Source organism: Salvelinus alpinus, chromosome 10 (assembly GCF_045679555.1).
Source record: "Salvelinus alpinus chromosome 10, SLU_Salpinus.1, whole genome shotgun sequence".
Lineage (NCBI taxonomy): Eukaryota > Metazoa > Chordata > Actinopteri > Salmoniformes > Salmonidae > Salvelinus > Salvelinus alpinus.
Genome location: NC_092095.1, coordinates 26,993,717 through 27,014,844, shown reverse-complemented (window position 1 = coordinate 27,014,844; position 21,128 = coordinate 26,993,717). Strand labels below are relative to the sequence as shown.

Genomic DNA, 21,128 nt, shown 5'->3' with positions numbered 1-21,128 from the left:
ATTCCTTTATGTTGTTCTGATTACACCATTAGTCATTAATCATAAAGCATACACCCCCACCCTTCCCCTTCCCAGAGAGGTGTTTATCTCTGTTGGGTCGATGCATGGAGAAGCCCGGTGGCTGACCTGATTCTGACAACATATCCCGAGAGAGCCATGTTTCTATGAAACAGAGAATGTTACAATCTCTGATGTCTCTCTGGAAGGCAACCCTTGCTCAAATTGTCTACCTTGTTGTCAAAAGACTGGACATTGGCTAGTAGTATACTTGGGAGCGGTGTGCACGTCTATGGAGCCTGGCCAGGTGGCCACTTCATCTGCGGCGTAGTTGTAATGGATCGCCTACTGCAATTAGCTACATTGTCCTGGGTGGTGGTCCGAACAGAGGATCCGCTTCGGGAAAGTCGTATTCCTTGTCGTAATGTTGGTAAGTTGACGTTGCTCTTATATCCAATAGTTCTTCTCTGCTGTATGTATTAAGACTTAAGATTTCCTGGGGTAACAACGTAAGAAATAATATATAAAAACACAAAATACTGCATAGTTTCCTAAGAACTCTTAGTAGGTCCGAACAGAAAGTAAAAATAAAAAAGGCCAATGTCGTTCACAGGTGCATCGAAGGGAGCAGTGAGTTTAAATACAGTTAACGGCCAATTCCCAGTGAGCAGACATTCAATATAAACATGGGGATGGCTGAACGAGCACTCTAATGAATATGCATCAGGTTGATTTAAGAGAAAACGTCTCCCGTTGATGCCAGCTGTTCGGCAGAGACCTTCAGCTCCAACAGCTCAGATGCTCCACTGACTAACTGGGATGTGACAGTCGGTTAGCAACGGATGTCTTCTCAAAAGAGCCCACAAAATACCTCAAGGTAGTAGGATCTGCATAATGAATAAGAAAAAAAACAATTGGCCTTGAATTTAAAAAAAGAGCTCTGGATTAGATGGGTTTGTTGCTGCTGCGGTTTACTCAAATTGGTGACATTTTACAACTTGCAGGTATGGGGTACAAGTCTGAGCATGGAGCTTAAAGGCTTTAAATCGCAACCATAACGTGACAGAAAAATACACAATTATCTAGTTTCATTAAGAGATCGGACGATGTTTTACGTGTGTTTAAAAAGCACAATTGCTGCATAAAATGGATGAACACTTATTCATCCGAACAGTGTGTAAGAAAGGCCTACTTTTCAACTATCAATACTGCAATGGGTTTGTGGGAGACCATATCTTGTACAATAGCCTACAACAGTGTTCAAGATATATATGCAAGCCTGCAAGGCTTCTTCACAGCCGTTTGAAAAGTCTGTTTGTGTATGCCTGGCCTGCCCATGGCATTTCTGCTGATGTTTGCCACTATCCTGACGTGTTAATTAGACTTCAGACAGGAAAGGAGCAATAAGAGTCGCACAGCGAGTACCAGTCAATGCTGAAGTGCTAACTTTTTTGCCCCTCTCTTTGCCGGAGGCTGTACTAATTGCTGGTGTGTCAGAGCACATGACTGAGTGTTCTTTATAAATACCCAGCGAACCAAGCCGCCTTGGAGGCACAGGGAGGAGTCGTAATCCTGCCCTTCTGTTGCTGCAGCGAGGCAGGCCTGAGAGCGCACTTTTTCAGTTTGCTGCAGCCAGCTCAAAGAGCTCCAAATTCAGCCATTAGCAGGGTTGGATGTTCCCCAATCCTGGAAGTGGGGCCTGAATGAAAGAAGCCCGCCTTAAAGTGCCGGCTGAAAATGTTTGACTTACCTAATAACTGTGCTTGATTGAGCATGGATCACTCCCAAAAACAATTATTCATGACATTTTAGTCATTGTTCTCCTAAATGTATTTGTATGCTTCTACAATTCTACTTAGGAGCACATAATGTACTCCTTGTAAAAAATGTCAGCGTAGAGCCCTGATCTATAATAATAAATTGGATCAATTATTTATTTTAAACATACATTGGTTAAAATAAACAGGTAACAAAAATGAAATGAAGCAATATACCCATTTACATCTTACTAGTAATATATTTGTTTTTGAAACGACAAGAAAACTGGACACACATTCTCCTGTGGAGCTGGAGCCTCCACACTGAGGTTACTGCAGGGCAGAAACACACAGACTGACAAAAGTTGAAGAAACCCTAAACAAAATAATTCTGCTACAATACTGCTAGGTGGTGAGACAAGGCAGGTGAGGCAGATGAATATGATAAACATTGAACTACTACTCAGTGCCGTGGAGCTACTGTACCATGTGGTTATGTACACCGTTGACCGTTCCCGTTGGTTTTAATCCAGGGCGGGAGGCCATTAATCATCTCGTAATCTTGTCAGGGAGTGTTCAAAAGCACTGATTCAAGGGGCTGTAGACTATACCTTTACTCAAATGGAGCTCTCCATCAGTTTAAAAAAGTGAGTTCATAGCAGGTAGGCTATTCAAACCGTGCGCCAGCTGAGGTGATTGAGAGGATTGAAGAGATGGCCAACTCCAGTAGTCTCATTGAGGGACCAACTGCTCCTCTGACGTCTCTTCCAAGCACACACATACGTCTCCTCAAAGCAGGAAAGTAGTTCAGGCTGTGTGGATGAGTGCAGTGCATGGCATGCCATTCCTCCATGATGGGCAGGAGTTTTATGGGCTAGATAGGTGCACGCAGTTCATACTGGGGGGGGGGGTGCTTTTCTGCCCTTGAGAAAGCCACTTAGCCAAAATTGCTTCTAAAATATTCTCCAGATAAAAAGGATAATGACATAAAAGCAATGCATACAGCTGCTTGATACAAGTGTCTGTAGAGCAATTGGAGGAGAGAAAGGCAGCGACCGATTAATAGAGATTGCAAAAACAGGTAGGCCTAAACTATTTCCAATGGAAAAGCCATTATTCAGTTTTTCTGTATTTGTGTGAGGAGAATGATCAATGTACTTCCTTCCTGGCAGAATTGCTAGAGCCTTTTAACTGAGAAAGAATGCTCACAGCTCTCTCAACATTTATTCAAAACCTGTAAGCCTAAACACAGGCAATTGGAGGGATAAGAGCAGAAAAACAACAAAACCAAAAGCCCAGCACATAATAGGTCTGTCTCCCAGTTCTTTAAAAAGCTACAATCCCCGCAGAATTCTTGATGCCACCGAAAGCGGGCCGTTTGAATGCGTCACTGCCCGTGAATCCAATCACAGCTGGCAAAAATACAACTTCTCATATTAGTTGTGGTCCCTTAAGCCAGGACAACAGGCAGTTTGGGGTCACTCGGATGCTTCAGATTCCTCTGCCTAAAAGGTAGCGTTACTGTATTCACCGTAACAAACACCCCTCTTTGACTAGCAGGGAGAGCTCAGTTTGTGGGGCTTATAATCATCCATAGAGAAGAGGGAAAGGGTTGCTCCAGGAGAAAAAGGTTATGATATGACTGTATGATATGACTGGAGTTGATCCCCCACTTGATATTCTGATGCCACGTCGACATGGTAACACTGGCAGTTAGAGCTTTTGATGCGGTTTTATTTTCAGAAAAGGCACCCCAGAGATGTCACTTAAACTAAGCTGCACATCTTTTTATTTCCCAGACAAAAATGTGCTGTTTCCTTGCACAGTCTGCAGGGAGAAAGCAATGCAAGTTTTATGCAGATCCAAAATGGAAAAGGGGGCTCCGGCACACAGAATTCTGTGAGCGTGTTGAGCACCACGGGAGCTCTGTGCTGGACAGTAATGAGGTTTTCAAAAGGTCACCGAAGGACGCAAAGGTCAAACACCAGCTGTCTCCACAGATGATGTGAAATGAACTGCTTGTGACTAATGTCCCATCCAATATAGCTAAAATAAAGGTGATGTTGTACTGAGTTTAGAGAGGTCCCATGATGTAAACAGCATGGGTAGGAGGACCAATCTAATTGACAATTGATCGATTATTGTCTGCCCTCTGTGTGTCATACATGTTACCGACAGCATGTATGATGAGCACTAGGCTACTATCCTCTACAAGCCGAAGTAAGGACATGTACAATTTTAGTCAGTGTATTTACATGAACTATTTCATATCTGGTCTGTCTTGAAGCTGTGAATTATTGATGACAGCGGTGACGGCATCAAATATTCTGGGGTGGGGAACTGAGGATTCATCCCCTATCTTACACAAAAACACTCCCACGAAATGCACAGATAGCCTAATGCTAAGCTTCTTATGGGTGTAGAAAAGCGAACAGAAGTCCAGCGCCTTCAATTCGAGTAAGTGGTCAGCTCCTTTAGTCATGGGATTATATGCATCAAGGTTATTGATTTCATTACATTCTGATGCAAATTATCCTGCCTCGTTTCAGCTCCCATGTCACCAGAGCATGTTAATGGTATATCAAAAAGAGAGACAGATCCTCTGCAGGGCAACATTTCAATTGAGTATTAATAACGTTATTTAAGGACACAGGATAAACGTATCGGGAACCTTTTGCCTCAATGGTTCTCTTTACATTATCAAGATACAACCACTGTGAGCTGAGATGTATTCATGCTTGCATCGACTCTCCCTCTATCCACACAAAGGAATGTCACACAAAGGAATATCGTGAGGTTCCGAAGCAGCAGAATTATTCTATATTCGTGTAAAAAAAAAATATATAAATAAGTACGTTTGTGGTAATCACAGGTTGACTTTAATACAAATAACAGTTATTTTTCAACAAAGCATCAAAAAGGACATTTAGGATGAAGGAACCGTGTCAAGTGTGAATGCACACTGTCAGCCATATAGCCGCAAAGAAATGTACAATAATCGACATTAGGTATATAGAAAGCATAGAAGGGGGGGGGGGGGGGGGGGATCAAGTCTTTGTTATTGTGAGTTAACTCGCGATGTTCAAATGGTCGGCAAATGTTGCAAGACAGCTGCCCAGCACACTAGCTATAGTTGTTGCTTAGCTTGTCTAGAATTTCAAGCAAAATTCATAAAACTGATCAGAAAAATTAAATAGATTAGCTGTTACACATATTTGGTCAACTACGGTTACCTTATATTGGCTATCTTGGGGGGTGTCCCAGTAACGTTAATGTTGCCAGTTCAGCTCTCAGCAAAGCTCACCAGAGCACAGACAAGTTTGTAAAAAATGAGCATGACTTTAAACAGCCCTTTGATCGGTCACTAGCGTCAGCTAGCTTGCTTTAACTTAACTGTCAACACCTTTGAAACCGTAGCTGTTTTACAAGAAAAACATGAGTAACTTGCGAATGCATACTGTAGCAACAATAAAAGACTAGCTAAATAGATGGATTTATAACCAACTGGAAAGCTATAACGTTACTATAGCTAGGTATCAAATTAAACAAAATCCATCTCTTCTCTGTTGACTGAACAGGTATTTGTAGATATCTAACGTCAATTCTCCCTCAAAATAAACAGCTAAGTTAGCTAACGTAGTAGCTGCGACTATTTAGCTACACGGACACATATGCAAAACATAGCCTCATGGCAGGACTGTCCAGGCCATGGCTTTCTTCAGCGCGCAGTCCACTCCTCCGTCCGTGTCCAGCACGAGAAATGAACGATTAAGGACGATAACACAAACAGCTGTGCAGGATGCCAACTTTGTATTTTCTCAAATGAGGTATACTACATAAATCAGTCAAAGCTCGAACACAGCAGGTTGCAAATGACTTGACCGGAGTGTATCCTGCTTTGTTCCTGGACTAAAGCCGAAGCCCTTAGAGGTGCATGAGACTTTTAGCTAATTTCGCTCGCTCTTTTTTCCCCCCGCAGACATTCCCTAAACAATAAACATTCCACTGACAGCGCAGCTTGCTTTGACCTGCGCCATCTTTGAAAAGAGTCTTTAGGCTGGCACTTCTTGAAACAAAGAGCAACAACGGAAGCCCCGAAATCAAACTTCGTGGCCAGAACATATTGGAGGAAATAAATAGCTGTCAGGGCATAGCCTCGCTCACTTACCATAATTTTCTTGAATCCTAGTCCCAAAGAACAGGACTATTAACACGAGACAACGGGTTGTTGCATCCATCGTGGTTCAGATTTACTCCAGACTGCCTGTCTCAACTTCTGTCCATGGTTGAGAAAAAACTGTCTGATTGGCCGGGACCGCTACCACACCACGCCCAGACCATGCAAGCCTTCTCGTGCGGATGGTAAACATTTACTGACGATTCACAGAATTCTCCATTTAATATTTTATTTGCGACGGTGTTTTATGAAATAATTTCAAACTATTTAAATGAACCGATACGGTGTAGTTTATACAAGCCTCTCGCATCAAGTTTTACAACTTGCTTGTCTTCATAGGCAAAAAGCACTTATGGTGAAATTAAAATGACTAAACCAGGCATAAAGCAGGCTTTTTGTGTCAATTTGAGCAGGCATGAACATGTCATGAATAGACAGGGATGTGGCCAAGACTTAGAACTGAAACACTGACTTGGTAATCCACTCATGAAAACCATGTTGTTCATTAAAAAAAATACTATGACATTTGGATAATTGGAGTACATTCATGAATCATGCTCTATAATGGGTTTGAGCAATTAGTCCTGAGGACACACAAGAACTCTAGGGACAGATTTCTGAGAGAAGATTTATAACTCTTGTTATCTAAAAACATAATTCTGTGCTCAACCAAAACAAGAAGCAATTATTGTTCCCGTATGGACAGATCAGAGTCTATTATGTTTAATATTGAAGTAATAATTACTGCTATCTCTATGCAAATCATGAAAAGAAAAAAATACCTAACACTTTGGTGCTGTATGTGCATTCATTAGAACAGACTGAAAGAGGAAGCTGAAAATAAGCCTTGTGACTTCAGAAACTGTTGGCCTGAGAACATGTTACACTGTCACTGGAAACATATGCTCTCAAATGACATGAACAATGGGCCAACGTTGAGGGTGCTGTCCTCAAAGACAATGACATTAGCTATGGCCTCAGATGTGACTGGCTGTTTTTGTGTCTTGCTGGACACCCCCACCCTTCACACCCAAACAATCAAGACCCCCCCCCCCCCCCCCCCCCCCCCAAACACACACTCTCAATCTGCCCCCCTCTACTGGACAAAGCCCCTGACCACCCCTCCCGTACCTGTGGTTGAAGAGTGATGATGGTCCATTGTTTGATCTCTGTCTGAGCCTTGTGTAAATCCTGAATACTCAGTGCCACCCATCCCCCAGAGATGCACACATTAACCCCCCCTCCCTAAAAAAAGAAGCAACAAAGGGGCGTGAAAACGTTGGATATTGCGACAGCCGGCAGGCCAGTGTTTGCCCAACAGAGAATGCAGAGTGGACTGTGTACCCTCCTAGAGCCATCTACCCAGAAACAGCCCAGCCTCTGGTGGCAGGGATGGAGCTGTGCCAGCACAGGCCGGGAATGGTTGGGTGCCCTTATCTGCCATTCCTATTTTTGGTGGGGGTGACTTGGTCCCAAAAAATCCCACCCATGCACCGCCATTTGGATTTTGTCCACTGCTGTGTCTTGTCCGCTTAGGGACAGAGCAGAACAGAAGACTGAGTAGAGTCTACTTAGGCTAAGCTATGTGTTAGGGTACTTTGACAGCCCTTGGAGAAGATGTTGACTTTTGACAAATCTGCCATTCCTATTTTTGGTCATGGTGACCTGGTCCCAAAAAAATCCTCCCCATGCACCGCCAATAGGATTTTGTCCACTGTGGTATCTTATGCTTATCCAATATTACAGTATGTACTACAGTATTTAATTTGCATATACCCTGCCCATTCCCCTCCCCCATACCCCAATTTGTGCCACCCATAATTGAGAAACCTAAATGCCAAGGATAGACAATTTGTTGTGTTCCCTACAGGTCATAGAAAAGAGCAGAAGCTCTGAACTTTCCATTCAGTCCTACAGGTTATGGAACATTTGCTCTTTGAGTATTTTGTCCAGTAGGTTAATATTTTCTTCATCAAGGAGAAAGCCCCACTGCTAGGTAATAAAGGTAATAGGTAATAAAGGTAATAAAACAAAAACACTATAATAAATGCTACAGTAATGTCTGCTAAAACACTACAGTAAATACTACAGTCTGCAAAAGCACTACAGTAATTACTATAGTATATGCCAATAAACATTCTACTACAATATTTATACTATAGTAAACTGTAAATATGGACACTATAGTCATGTCCACAACACTACAGTAAATACTACAGTATTCGCTGCAAAAACACTACAGTGAATACTATATAATTTATACCATACTAGTCATTTTTCATGTGGGAAAAAAAAGACAAATTCGAAGCTTATGATTGTGTGTCATAAATAACTACGAGGGTTGTTATCCATGTTGAACATTGGTGTGTGAACACAGCAAGTTTCTCCACAGGAAGTTTCTCTTTTTAGAAAGAGCACAGGAGGGCACTACAGTTATCGAATAAACCAACAATGGAGCTTATCAATGCTGTTCCCCTTTGATGAAAAGTGGTGCGCGTTTGTTCCCCGCCTCAGGAATAGCTAGTTACTTCCTCATCTGCTAAGGGAGAACGAAGCTGAAAGCCTGCAGATATACTGTACCTAACGCTAACGCAGCTCCGTCAATACAAATACAATACAGCGCACTCACTTTGATATTATTCATGACACATTGGTGTCTTATTTCCGGAACACATCGTTTGTTGTGAGGCCTTACAAAGAAGAAGCCCTGGAGGGATAATTTTATTATCCCTTTTTATATATATAAAAAAAATCCTAACCCATATCCAATTTGCATATTCCTCCTATTCTTTTGCAGCCTTTTGATTTGTCTTAGTTTGACAGTGGGGAGAGAGAGAGACTGGCCTTTTCTCCCATTTTTGTAATCTATTAAAATGTATCCAAGGGATTATCCAAAGGCAGAATCGACTGCTGCTACTTTTTCATTAGAACACAGGAAAGGGTTGCATCAACACTGAGTCACAAAGGCAATTAAACCGAGAAGATAACATCATCCTTGTAATTGAGCAGCTCCCATGGTTTGATTTTGTTTTGGCTTCTCTTAAGAGAAGTTCACCCAACTTATTCACCCAACTTATTGTGGGAAGCTTGTGGAAGGCTACCTGAAACGTAATGGTTGATTAGAAATACCCTCAGACAGTGCCCTCCACCCAAGTCTCTGTATCTAGTATCTGGTTCAGTTTGAAGTGGTTAACGCAACTCTTTGCTTTGAAAGGAAACCAACTGCACCTCATGTCCTAGCTTCATCCCGCAACTAGCCATTCAAATGAATGCCATCTGTAAAATTAAAAGTCAAAGTCAAAATTGTTAATATAAATGTTAATTTAAATGGATAGTTGTGGGAAGAAGCTACACATGGTCATGCAAATAGGATAAACAGATAGATGGAGGTGCAAATTAGCCATGTGTTGACTCAAGTTGGTGGAGCACTAATAACAGTCTCTCTCTGTCAGGAGGGTGGGTTGGAAGGAAGGAAAAAAGGGTGCTTTTTCAGAGTATTCAAACATGACCTGCGTCTCTGTTTCTGTGACAATGCGTGGCGATAATGTGGCAATTTTAAATGGACGCGCTTTTCAGTTTGAGTGAGAGAGGGAGAGGAACAAACAGGACAGGTGGTGCTGGGAGGGGGTTATCTCAGGAGTGAGTGACAGGTGTGAATATTAATCTGGTCCTCACAGTCTACAGACCTCTTTCACTCTCTCTCTCACTAATGATGTGGGGCTGGGCGCACAGATGGCTCCCAAGCAGGATCCTAGATATACTTGCCTGGACAGCTGGTGACTTCCCATTTACCACTTAAAGAAGGGCCTGCCACCACCAATGTGTCCCCAACCTGTCACCTGTAAACCAAAGACACTGTGGAATTCTGTGGAGTACTACCAACACAGGAGCCATTTAAAAGAACACTAGTAAACCCTGACTCACTCTCTATGTTTCCAAAAATTTGAATTTCTGCCATGAAATTGAATGTGTTGGTGTTTACTTATTTGTAGAGTGTTATGGCCTCATATAGACCAGGGTTGGAACATTTTGTCTGGAGCTATCTATTGTGGTTGAGCATTGCTTTAGGCATTATATTACAGTTGAAGTCAGAAGTTTACATACACTTAGGTTGGAGTGATTAAAACTCGTTTTTCAACCACTCCACAAATTTCTTGTTAACCAACTGTAGTTTTTGCAAGTTGGTTAGGACATCTACTTTGTGCATGACACAAGTATTTTTTCCAAAGATTGTTTACAGACAGATTATTTCACTTATAATTCACTGTATCACAATTCCAGTGGGTCAGAAGTTTACATGCACTAAATTGACTGTGCCATTAAACAGCTCGGAAAAATCCAGAAAATTATGTCATGGCTTTAGAAGCTTCTGATAGGCTAATTGACATAATTTGAGTCAATTGGAGGTGTACCTGTGGATGTATTTCAAGGCCTACCTTCAAACTCAGTGCCTCTTTGCTTGACAATAAAGGTGAAACATAATGGGAAAATCAAAAGAAATCAGACAATACCTCAGAAAAAAAAATGTAGACCTCCACAAGTCTGGTTCATCCGTGGGAGCAATTTCCAAATGCCTGTAGGTACCACGTTCATCTGTACAAACAATGGTACGCAAGTATGAACACCATGGGACCATGCAGCCGTCATACTGCTCAGGAAGGAGACGCGTTCTGTCTCCTAGAGATGACCGTACTTTGGTGCGATAAGTGCAAATCAATCCCAGAACAACAGCAAAGGACCTTTTGAAGATGCTGGAGGAAACGGGTACAAAGGTATCTATATCCACAGTAAATTGAGTCGTATATCGACATAGCCTGAAAGGCCGCTCAGCAAGGAAGAAGCCACTGCTCCAAAACCACCATAAAAAAAGCCAGACTACGGTTTGCAACTGCACATGGGGACAAAGATCGTACTTTTTGGAGAAATGTCCTCTGGTCTGATGAAACAAAAATGGCCATAAAGACCATTGTTATGTTTGGAGGAAAAAGGGGGAGGCTTGCAACCTGAAGAACACCATCCCAACCGTGAAGCACGGGGGTGGCAGCATCATGTTGTGGGGGTGATTTGCTGCAGGAGGGACTGGTGCACTTCACAAAATAAATGGCATCATGAGGGAGGAAAATGATGTGGATATATTGAAGCAACAATTTAAGACATCAGTCAGGAAGTTAAAGCTTGGCCACAAATGGGTCTTCCAAATGGACAATGACTCCAAGCATACTTCCAAAGTTGTGGCAAAATGGCTTATGGACAACAAAGTCAAGGTATTGGAGTGGCCATCACAAAGCCCTGACCTCAATCCTATAGAACATTTGTGGGCAGAACTGGAAAAGTGTGTGCGAACAAGGAGGCCTACAAAGCTGACTCAGTTACACCAGCTCTGTCAGGAGGAATGGGCCAAAATTCACCCAACTTATTGTGGGAAGCTTGTGGAAGGCTACCTGAAACGTTTCACCCAAGTTAAACAATTCTAAGGCAGTGCTACCAAATACTAATTGAGTGTATGTAAACTTCTGACCCACTGGGAATGTGATGAAAGAAATAAAAGCTGAAATAAATCATTCTCTCCACTATTATTCTGACATTTCACATTCTTAAAACAAAGTGGTGATCCTAACTGACCTAAAACAGGACATTTTTACTCAGATTAAATGTCAGGAATTGTGAAAAACTGAGTTTAAATGTATTTGACTAAGGTGTATGTAAGCTTCCGACTTCAACTGTATGTTCAGGGTCATGGCTGAGGAGCAATGAGAAACAATGTTTGTTGAGAAACAAACTGTAATGTAAGAAAAATACCAAATGAATGCTGGTATAAGCCACTCTGAAGAGTGGCACCCCAAACCCAAAACATCTTCCGGTTGCCATGGAGCCCACTGTCAGGAATCTTAGCATTGCCTATAGTCATCTCGCATCTCTCCATGGCTACTGCTGATGCAGGAGAAATCTGGCAAAAAATGGCAGCCATGCATCACTATAGAACAGCAAATCTGGTTTATATAAACAGATAAAGCAACACCTCAAGTCACAATGCCTCTCCCCTATTTGACCTAGATAGTTTATGTGTATGTGCTGATGTGTAGGCTACGTGTGCCATTTTTAAATTGATGTAGTTCTGTCCTTGAGCTGGTCTTGTCTATTAATGTTCTATATTATGTCATGTTTCATGTTTTGTGTGGACCCCAGGAAGAGTAGCTGCAGCTTTCGCAAAAGCTAATGGGGATCTTAATAAAATACCAAAATACCAATGGTTCTGTTATGTAAGTGATGTACAGTGATGAGTGATGGAAAGAGCGTTGGGACCTGTAAATGAAAGCAGATTCTGTACATTAATTGAATCCATTACGATCATAAGTACGGAGGAAAGGAAAGTGACTGTGTAGCTGTAATTTAATAGAGTGCACTACAGGACAACATCCTTCTACACTGCATTACAGAACCTGCGAGAATAGATGAGTTTCCACTCGTGCAGTAGGCCAACAGGTTAATTTAAAAGCTAGAGTTAGAGAGGCAGGAGACTCCAGATACGGCCTTTGGCGACTTGGGCACAGGCTAGTTAGGCTTTCACATGGTCGTTCACTTTGAGGGATTAACCAAAAGCATTCTCAGGCACCGGTGCTCAGCTTCTTCAATGGGATATCACATTCAGGAAAATTCCTGGAAAAGCAAGTTCATCTCCGCTCCTCCCTAGACCCCACTGGAATCTACATCACGACTCCCCAAGCCAGCTCATGATTTGTGTCATTACTCATCACAGCACATTACTGTATGGTCAATAGGTACTAGCCACTGCCTTTTACCTAAGAGTGTTGGGGTTAGGTAGGTCAACAATGGGAAAGGGAAAGAGGGATACCTAGTCAGTTGTACAACTGAATGCATTCAACTGAAATGTGTCTTCCGCATTTAACCGAACCCCTCTGAGTCAGAGAGGTGCGGGGGGCTGCCATAATCGACATCCACGTCTTCCAGCACCGGGGAACAGTGGGTTAACTGCCTTGCTCAGGGGCAGAACAACATATTTTTACCTTGTCAGCTCAGGGACTCGATCCAGCAACCTTTTGGTTACTGGCCCAATGCTCTAAATGGATCAGGAAAAAAAGTTTTAGGAACCAATTCTACATCTGGATAAATTTCTGCTCTTGGAGAGAGGTGATCGAGTTCATCCCACTAAATAAAAGTTCAACACATTTCAAGCAGACACACACCAGCACAAATTCTCAAGAGCAGGTCACACACACTGAGAGGAGGCTTCTCATCATCATTATTTACACAGTGGATAGATAAGCGTGTAAATCAACGTTGGATCAAAGGGGAGCCGCCAAGGCCTTTATCAGGCACTAGGGGTTTCCACTTCCACATCTGCTCTCTGGAGCACTACCTACGAGGGGCCCTGGGAAATGTTGAGGAAGTAGACACTTGTTTCCTTACTCCCATCACAGCCAGCCCTGTAGGAGAGTACTACATCATTACAGGTCACTATCTACAGCACTCAACCACCTTAGAGGCTGTGCCAGAGCCAGACACCCCCTTGTGGTGATAGTATGTAATTGCATGTTAGAGGATACATTTTTATTTTACCTTTATTTAACTAGGCAAGTCAGTTAAGAACAAATTCTTATTTTCAATGACAGCCGAGGAAGTGGGTTAACTGCCTTGTTCAGGTGCAGAACAACAGATTTGTAGCTTGTCAGCTCAGGGATTCAATCCTGCAATCTTTCAGTTACAAGTCCAATGCTCTAACCACTAGGCTACCTGCCTAGTGGTTTGGGAAGGCTACCTGCCTAGTGGTTTGGGAAGGCTACCTGCCTAGTGGTTTGGGAAGGCTACATGCCTAGTGGTTTGGGAAGGCTACCTGCCTAGTGGTTTGGGAAGGCTACCTGCCTAGTGGTTTGGGAAGGCTACCTGCCTAGTGGTTTGGGAAGGCTTTGGCTCTTTCTCATTTGTCTTTCCTTAGATTCCTCGTGTCCTCCTTCCTTGCCTCCTGCTCACAACGCATTTGAGGAGAAGATTTGAGAGGAGGAACTTTGGAACACTTTTTGAGGAGGGAGGATGAAGAAGACAAATGAGAAGTTCTCATGCTCTATAGAGAACAGCATATTAATGTGACTGGATTGATGCAATAGATTTTATTTGTGACTCTGCTTCAATGTGGAATCTTTCAAACTTAAATTATTCTTCCTAAGGAGTTAAGATGATGAAATGTACAACAACAAGCAACCTTCTGTTTGATTGTAGGATTTTATATTTTATAAAATATGCATTCTGTTGGCATTTTACAAACACATTGCAAGTACTGCCATCTCCACCGAGACAATGATGCAATACAGTGATGATTAACATAATGCTTAAGTGTCTACAGCTCTACTCTTTCTAAACATTGGCAATATGAACACTCGATAACATAAAAACAACTACAAACTGAGTTTAAATCCCTCGGAAACAGATACAATACTACAAGGACCCTTGAAGGGTTTGCTGCTACAAAGCTGCCTAGCACGATAATACTGTAAAAAAACGGGGACACTTCGTGTTGCGTAGGCATAGAGACAACATCAAATCAAACGTGGGGACAGGACAAACATAGTACAATACATTCTGGAGTAAAAACACTTCATAATTGTCATCATGCAAGAATAAAACATTTAGAAAATGGCACATATTGAATCACATCTCGATCCATTTCTTATTTGAAATATAGAACATTTCGGAATAATTTCGGAAGAAGTTATTGCATTTATTTCATATAGGAACTATATGCAAAACATGTTGTCGCTATTTGTTTTGTTCCTACCCATGTGCATCATGGGTAAAGTGATGATTGTCATTTTCATTAAAAACATGGCTGTCATTCCTCCTTATTTTATATCTTATCTACACTAGAGGAATAACGACAATCCCTTGTGTGTGTCTTTCAGCCTACGGAGCGGGAATGCTTGCTTGCCTTTGACCTGTTTCACGTTCCAGTATTACTGTCTCAGTCAGCACCTCCCCACTCGCTCTTTATTTACAATAGTACAAATGTAAAACGGGAGTGGGAGAAAGGGGAGGAGAGGGGGAGGAGGCGGAGGAGCAGGGTAATTACACCCCTGAGACTATCTGGGACAAATGTCAGTGTTTGGGAGCGCACCTGTCTTACATCTAGACCTGACTCCCCCTCTGAGACTTAACCACGTGTGCGTACACATACGCATAAACACACGCACGCAGGCAAACACCCGCACACACTCCCCACTCCACAGCTTTAGAGGAGGAGAGAGCTTCTGTTGCAGAATAAAACAGATACAAAACCCTGTGTGATAAAACTCATCTTCCTTATAACGATATATAGAGCTCTGTGGAACCAAAGCTGGAATGTGATTGTGTCTCCGCTTCTCTCGTTCAATTAGGATTCATCTCATAGCTTCTCGTCCATGATTGTGTTGACGCTGGTGCAGTAGAGTTAATGAGATTGATTGTCAAGGCTTTTACAGGCTGATGCTTCCTGTCAGGCAATGACCCGAGAAGGGGTCAGAATACTCCACAACACACCCAGCCTCCTGCCAGCGGGGCCTGGCTGGCTAGCAGAGGCTAGCTTGGCCTCGGGTAGGCCTGGTGCTAAAGTGAGGAGGAGGCCCAGGGCGAGGCAGAAGAAGATGGGCAGGGAGGAGGGCGTTGAGCTGGCGTGGCCCGCGGACCTGATGGTGGAGATGGAGACCTCGGAGGTGAGGAAGGCAGACAGAGGAACATGGGAGACCAGGGTGGGGCTGCCGTAGTTGATGAGCGAGTCAATCTTCTCCGCCTCCATGCTGCAGGCTTCAATCTGAGACGGGATACACACACACACAATGATCAGGTGAAATTTACAGACACACAGTCCTCCTCCCACAGTTTTCTATGCTTTTGTTTGTGTGTGTGTGTATCTTTATTCCCTTCTGAAAATGTTATTTTGGTACAAACGTGTACCAAACCAGGCTCTTTATTTGTGTATGAAACAATCCTAACGAACCCCCTAAAAGCCCACATTATTGACAAATAGTTCCTATGAATAGAGTCATAGAGAGAATGATGCCAGTCTGGCTATGACCTCCATTTGCCGGTTTGCATCGATCATTATCGCTCAGGGCTGTTTTTGCAGAGACAGCAATACAATGGGTGGAAAGGGTGTGCAAAATAACTTCATTGGGCGTTTCACCCTAGACGGTAGTGATGAAATGTCTTATTATTTGTCCCAGTAGAGTGAGAGAGATTCTGAGAGAGGACTTTGATTAGTCCCCCAGTAAGAGGAGGTTTGGGTCTCCGGGCTCATGAGGCGTTTAGAAAATCTTTGTGTTTAACCTTTATTTATCCAGCTTAGTCATTGAAATGAAACCTATTTTCAGAGAGAACTGGAGACAGCAGTTGAACAAATAACAGGGAAATATTGGCCCAGACATGTTTATTATGACTCCTGTGCCCTCCCCGATAAAGTCCCTGTTCAGGAGGGCCCAACGTCACAGAACCGTCAGACAGCAATTGATGTATTGTTGCAGAACCAATATGATTGTCTCTCGTGTAGAATTAGGGAGTCGTTTCAGGCAGCTCTGTTCAAACATTTCACTGTACTGAGCACACACCCCTGGGACATCTGTGTGACTGAACCATTAGTTCATATTCACTACAGAGCCACCAGAAGGCTAGTCTACAGGCTGTGTCACAACTCACTACGCTCCTCTCCATGAACCCCATCAGACTAACCACAAGCATGTCAAAACATGTTATCTGAACTACATTTCAAACAGGAGGAACCAGAGAGAGAGATATTAGGCAGTCCAGCTGGTACATTTGTGGTGAAAAGGTTACCACCAAACACATTTTTTGAGTTTGAGATATAAGCCGAATAAAAAAAATCCAAATAATCGTGATCTCTATTCAGAATCTATGAGAAAATAATCACAAAAGTGTTCTCCAACCCCATTACGGAATATCCCATGTCTGTAAACACTGCCCTGTGGGCATCCTCTGTGTGAATGATCAGCTTGTTAACAAATGCCTCCTCTCTTCTACTGTAATCACTGTGAAATTCACTGCGCTCATAGAGAAGCATGGGAGTGTGGGTTGGGGATGGGGGTGGAGAAACAGAGGGCTCAGTTCTGCGTAGGAAATAAAAGCGTTCACAACACCATGATGGGATGATCTGGCCCCAAGGTGTAGTGTATGCTATGCTGATTAGGCTCCAGGTCATGCATTAACCAGGAAGTAAAACAAAGGATGTGTCTCAAATGGCACCCAATTCGCTATATAGTGCACTACTTGGCCTTGGAACACTGAAGAATAGGCCTACAAGTAGGGAATCAATTGTTGTCAGTCTGAGAGGAAGCTCATGTAGCCAGAGCACCAGGCTTATCTATTGTGAACGAAGGACAGTCGACACGTCTCTGTGAGAGAGAGTGAGTGAATGACAGACAGACAGGCAGACAGAGAGTGTGTGAGAGAGAAAGACAGACAGACACCTGGTTTGCCCCATCCTGGGCTCAAACCAGGGACCCTCTGAACACCCACAAAGCATCATTACCTGTCACTTCACAAAAGCCGCAGGCATTGAAGTCTACTTCAAGGTCTCAGAGCTGGTGACATCACCGATGGAAAGCTATTAGCGTGCACCGCAAACTAGCTAGCTCAGTGTCTGCGTAAGTGATCGTACCTGCAGCGGGGTGGGCTGCTGGTCCACGGGGACGATGAGGATGATGATCTCTGAGTCGATGCTCAGGTAGCCGAAGATGTCACACTGCGGCACGGAGATGTGGAGACGCAGGATCCTCAGGATGTCATGGACCGTCACTGGCTGCTTCCTGTTCAACTGCAACACCAAACCAGGAGGACAAACACAGTCGCACAGAACCAGAGCCAGAGGGGGAAAAGTTTGAGATTCAATTCATTGCAGATAAAGGAAAACTGAACTGCGGGTTTCTTCAAGTTCGTGCTGAATGTGGTGAATACATGTTATTCATCCCCAATTATTAAGAAATATGAAATACCTTTGTGAACAGTAGTTGAAAGGGCAATGAATGTATTACAGTATAGTGCCTGCTGTCATGGAATGTTTGACACCAATATGGAGGATAGGTTGGAAAAACTATGATGTGTATATCAATTGCTTGTCTGAGTGAGTCATGTCATCTAGGCCCAAATCCAAAGGCAATTTGTTTGCAATTAGCAGGTTTATGTTATGGACTTAACGTTGATAAGATGTTTGTGTTGGAGATTAGACTAATAGCCCAGGTTTATAATGAACCTGTACGAGGCATTTCTGGGCATTTGCTCTTACGCTGCGGCCCGACCCAGTCATTTCAAACGGGTGAAGAATTCCAGAGGAAGACATGTGATGTTGATGCTTGGTATTTTGGATCTATGCCTCACTCTAGTGGTCGTTTGGTGTCATTACAGTTCAAAATCAACAGTCGATGCCAAGGGGGTGGCTAATCCCAGTTGAGTAAGACCTAGTCAACTGGGTTTGGAGGCTTTTATTCCAGCTCTGCACTAACATACCTGACTCTATGCCCTTGATTAGCAGAATCTAGTGTGTAGGAGCAGGGCCGTATAACAAAAGCCTGCACACAGCATTCCGCAGTTGGTGGAGCTATTACTTATACCTAAGGTTGCACATTTTTGGAAACTTTCAATAAATTCCCTGGGTTTTCCTCATGCTCAGTCTTTAGGATTCCGGGAATTAGGAGGTAATAAGCAGGAAATCCAGAATCCTCCAACCATGATTTCTGGAAAACCAGGGAATTTATTGAAATGTTCCTACATTTTGCAACCCTACATATACATAGACAGTCCTCTTCAATCCACAAAGTAGTGTCCACAGTTTAGATTCAGATATGCAGCAAAACAATTGTTCGTAATTTTTCAACATTGAGAATTGAATTCTCTAAAATATATAACACAACAGGGAACCTTTCAACCCTCCTTTTAATGTTCAAATCCATTAAAATCCAACAAAGCAGCCAGCTGGTTGGAAAAGTGAGTGAGTGAGAGGGAAGGGGACAACTTTTCTGAAATGGAACACAGCCTGGAACCCAAATAAGTGAGGAGCATGTCAGAAGGTGCTGACCTTAGCGAAGTTATTAATCTGCTCCTTGTTCCACAGGATCTGCAGCATGCCCGCACACAGAGGACAGCATGCACCTGTGAGAGGAGGGGGTTGCCACCAAGATGTCAGAGGTTAGGAGTCAATCACAACAATATCGTAATAAGATTTGTGTTCCTGTGTGGACAAATCCTATGTATAACATGAGAGCCTTATATGTCAAAGTGAACGTGGCTGCGCCACTGAGTGTACTGACCACAGAATTAAATAAAACATTAGATACTATATTATTTCTGTCTCTATTGTACTGACCGGGTGGTGTGACAGGGATGCAGCCCTGGGTGGACAGGGCTGGGCAGGGGATCATGTCACAGCCTGAGTCAGAGGCAAACTCTGCCACCGCCCCCACGGCGTGGCACCGCCCCTGGTAGTCCACGGCAACACGGTCCGAGTAGGCCTCGCACACTGTGTTGTACGTCTCGCCGTTGTGGCCGCACACAGGCCGCGCCTTTTTACAGGCATCCTGCACAGAACACAAACACATACACACACAGACACAAGAAAGTTTGAGTTAGGATTCGGCCCTTATTAATGTATTTTGTGAAAAATATCATATATTAAAACATAAATAGACGTGACCTTTCTACACTTCATAATACATCACTCATATCCAGATAAACTTAATCAAGGTAGGCTACTCCAATTAGTTACATAGGGAGGCCATTTTTTATATATCACACCAAGTGTATTGGTTTTCTTTGAATTGATCTGTACCTCATCAATACTCTCAGAGAGGGGGAGGGCAGTTAAGTTCTCCTACATCACTGCAAACGGTTTGATTGTGTGCCTCTTGGTTCGGTGACTTGACACCGGGACTGAAGTGGGTTTTTAATGGGTTGTCGTCTACCTTAAACGGGTATAAAACTAAATCCGGTCTGTTCCACTGATGGAGCCACTGCTCAGAGCTACCGAGGCGAGACGCCATCAGACTGACGTTGCGAGCGACCGCAATGGAGAAACATTATCCTACCAGGCCCTAAACACTAAATAACCACTTGAATTCAACTTTCAGCTTTAATTCTCTACTTTCACAAACACACACAAACATGGGGGGATTTTGCCTGTATCATGTACAAACACAGTCCTACACAGGAGATGTATGTGTCTGCAGGTAGACTAAGTGCATGGGCAGACTAAGAACCTAAATGCAACATATTATTTTATTAGACAAAACCATAGGGTAGTTCAGCTTTTGGTGGGCTGGGATATCTGGCTCCTCTCATAAACCATGGCAAAAACATACATACTCAGTCAGTTACTGGAGGAAGGATATGGATATGCAAATTTGGAGTGTATGTGTGTGTGTGTTTGTGTTGCAACAGCTGGGACGTGTTATCCTACCTCTGAATGCAGGCTCTCCATTTAAGCGTTCACGAACACAAACAGAGAAAAGCTTTTCAGAGACTCTAAAGACAGGGATTATCTCTGTGTGATTGACTAAAAGCTGTGCAGCTCCCTCCAGTAGGGCGATGTTCAAATAGCTGACTGTAATGCTATCAGGCAGGTGTTACAATGCTACCTATTGCTGCCTCTCCTTATGAGTTCTGGCATGCCTTTTCATCACAACTGAATTACATGTATTGAAATGTCCAAAAGCCCTTAAACACTGTCAACATTTACAGTCAATTTAGCGCAGTGGTCACCAACCAGTCGATCGCGATCGATCTCCAAGGCATTTCTAGTCGATCGCCAAACATTTCTGTAAAAAACACAATGATAAAGCCTTGAGTTCCTTTTTTTTTATTAGTCTCGGGCTGTTGGTGATAGGTGCAGCAAATTCAGCTGCCCTGAGCGCCGGGTAGGCAAACTGTTGCCACTTCATGTGTCTGAAGGTACAAACTCTGCCTTCCCGGTGGGCATGGAAAGGAAATCAAGTGCACTATTCCTCCGCTGGCCAATCAGATTGCTCAGATGACCGAGTCTCCAGTAACGTAGCAGCATACAATACAGCTACGGCAAAATCGATACTGTGAGATTTCAAAACGTTTAAAACCATGAATAGAGAGAGACTGTCAACGAATACAGCAAAGAGCTGCTGTTTCTATGAGTGAGTTCATATTTAAGTTCTTACTCAGCACTGTCAAGATTT

The 21,128-nt window shown here is 43.1% G+C and overlaps 1 protein-coding gene across 1 annotated transcript in view; it reads right to left on the bottom strand.

The window, feature by feature from the left end:
* Positions 1-14,150: 14,150 nt before the first annotated feature.
* LOC139531825 (reversion-inducing cysteine-rich protein with Kazal motifs-like) overlaps positions 14,151-21,128 on the bottom strand; it is a 55,980-nt gene continuing 49,002 nt past the window's right edge. Inside the window, exons 18-21 of the mRNA XM_071328698.1 lie at positions 19,292-19,502; positions 19,004-19,077; positions 17,591-17,746; positions 14,151-15,730 (exon numbers count right to left, since the gene is read on the bottom strand). Of these exons, the coding sequence (XP_071184799.1) occupies positions 15,416-15,730; positions 17,591-17,746; positions 19,004-19,077; positions 19,292-19,502 (756 nt within the window). The 3' untranslated portion in view covers positions 14,151-15,415. The remainder of the gene's footprint in view (positions 15,731-17,590; positions 17,747-19,003; positions 19,078-19,291; positions 19,503-21,128) is intronic.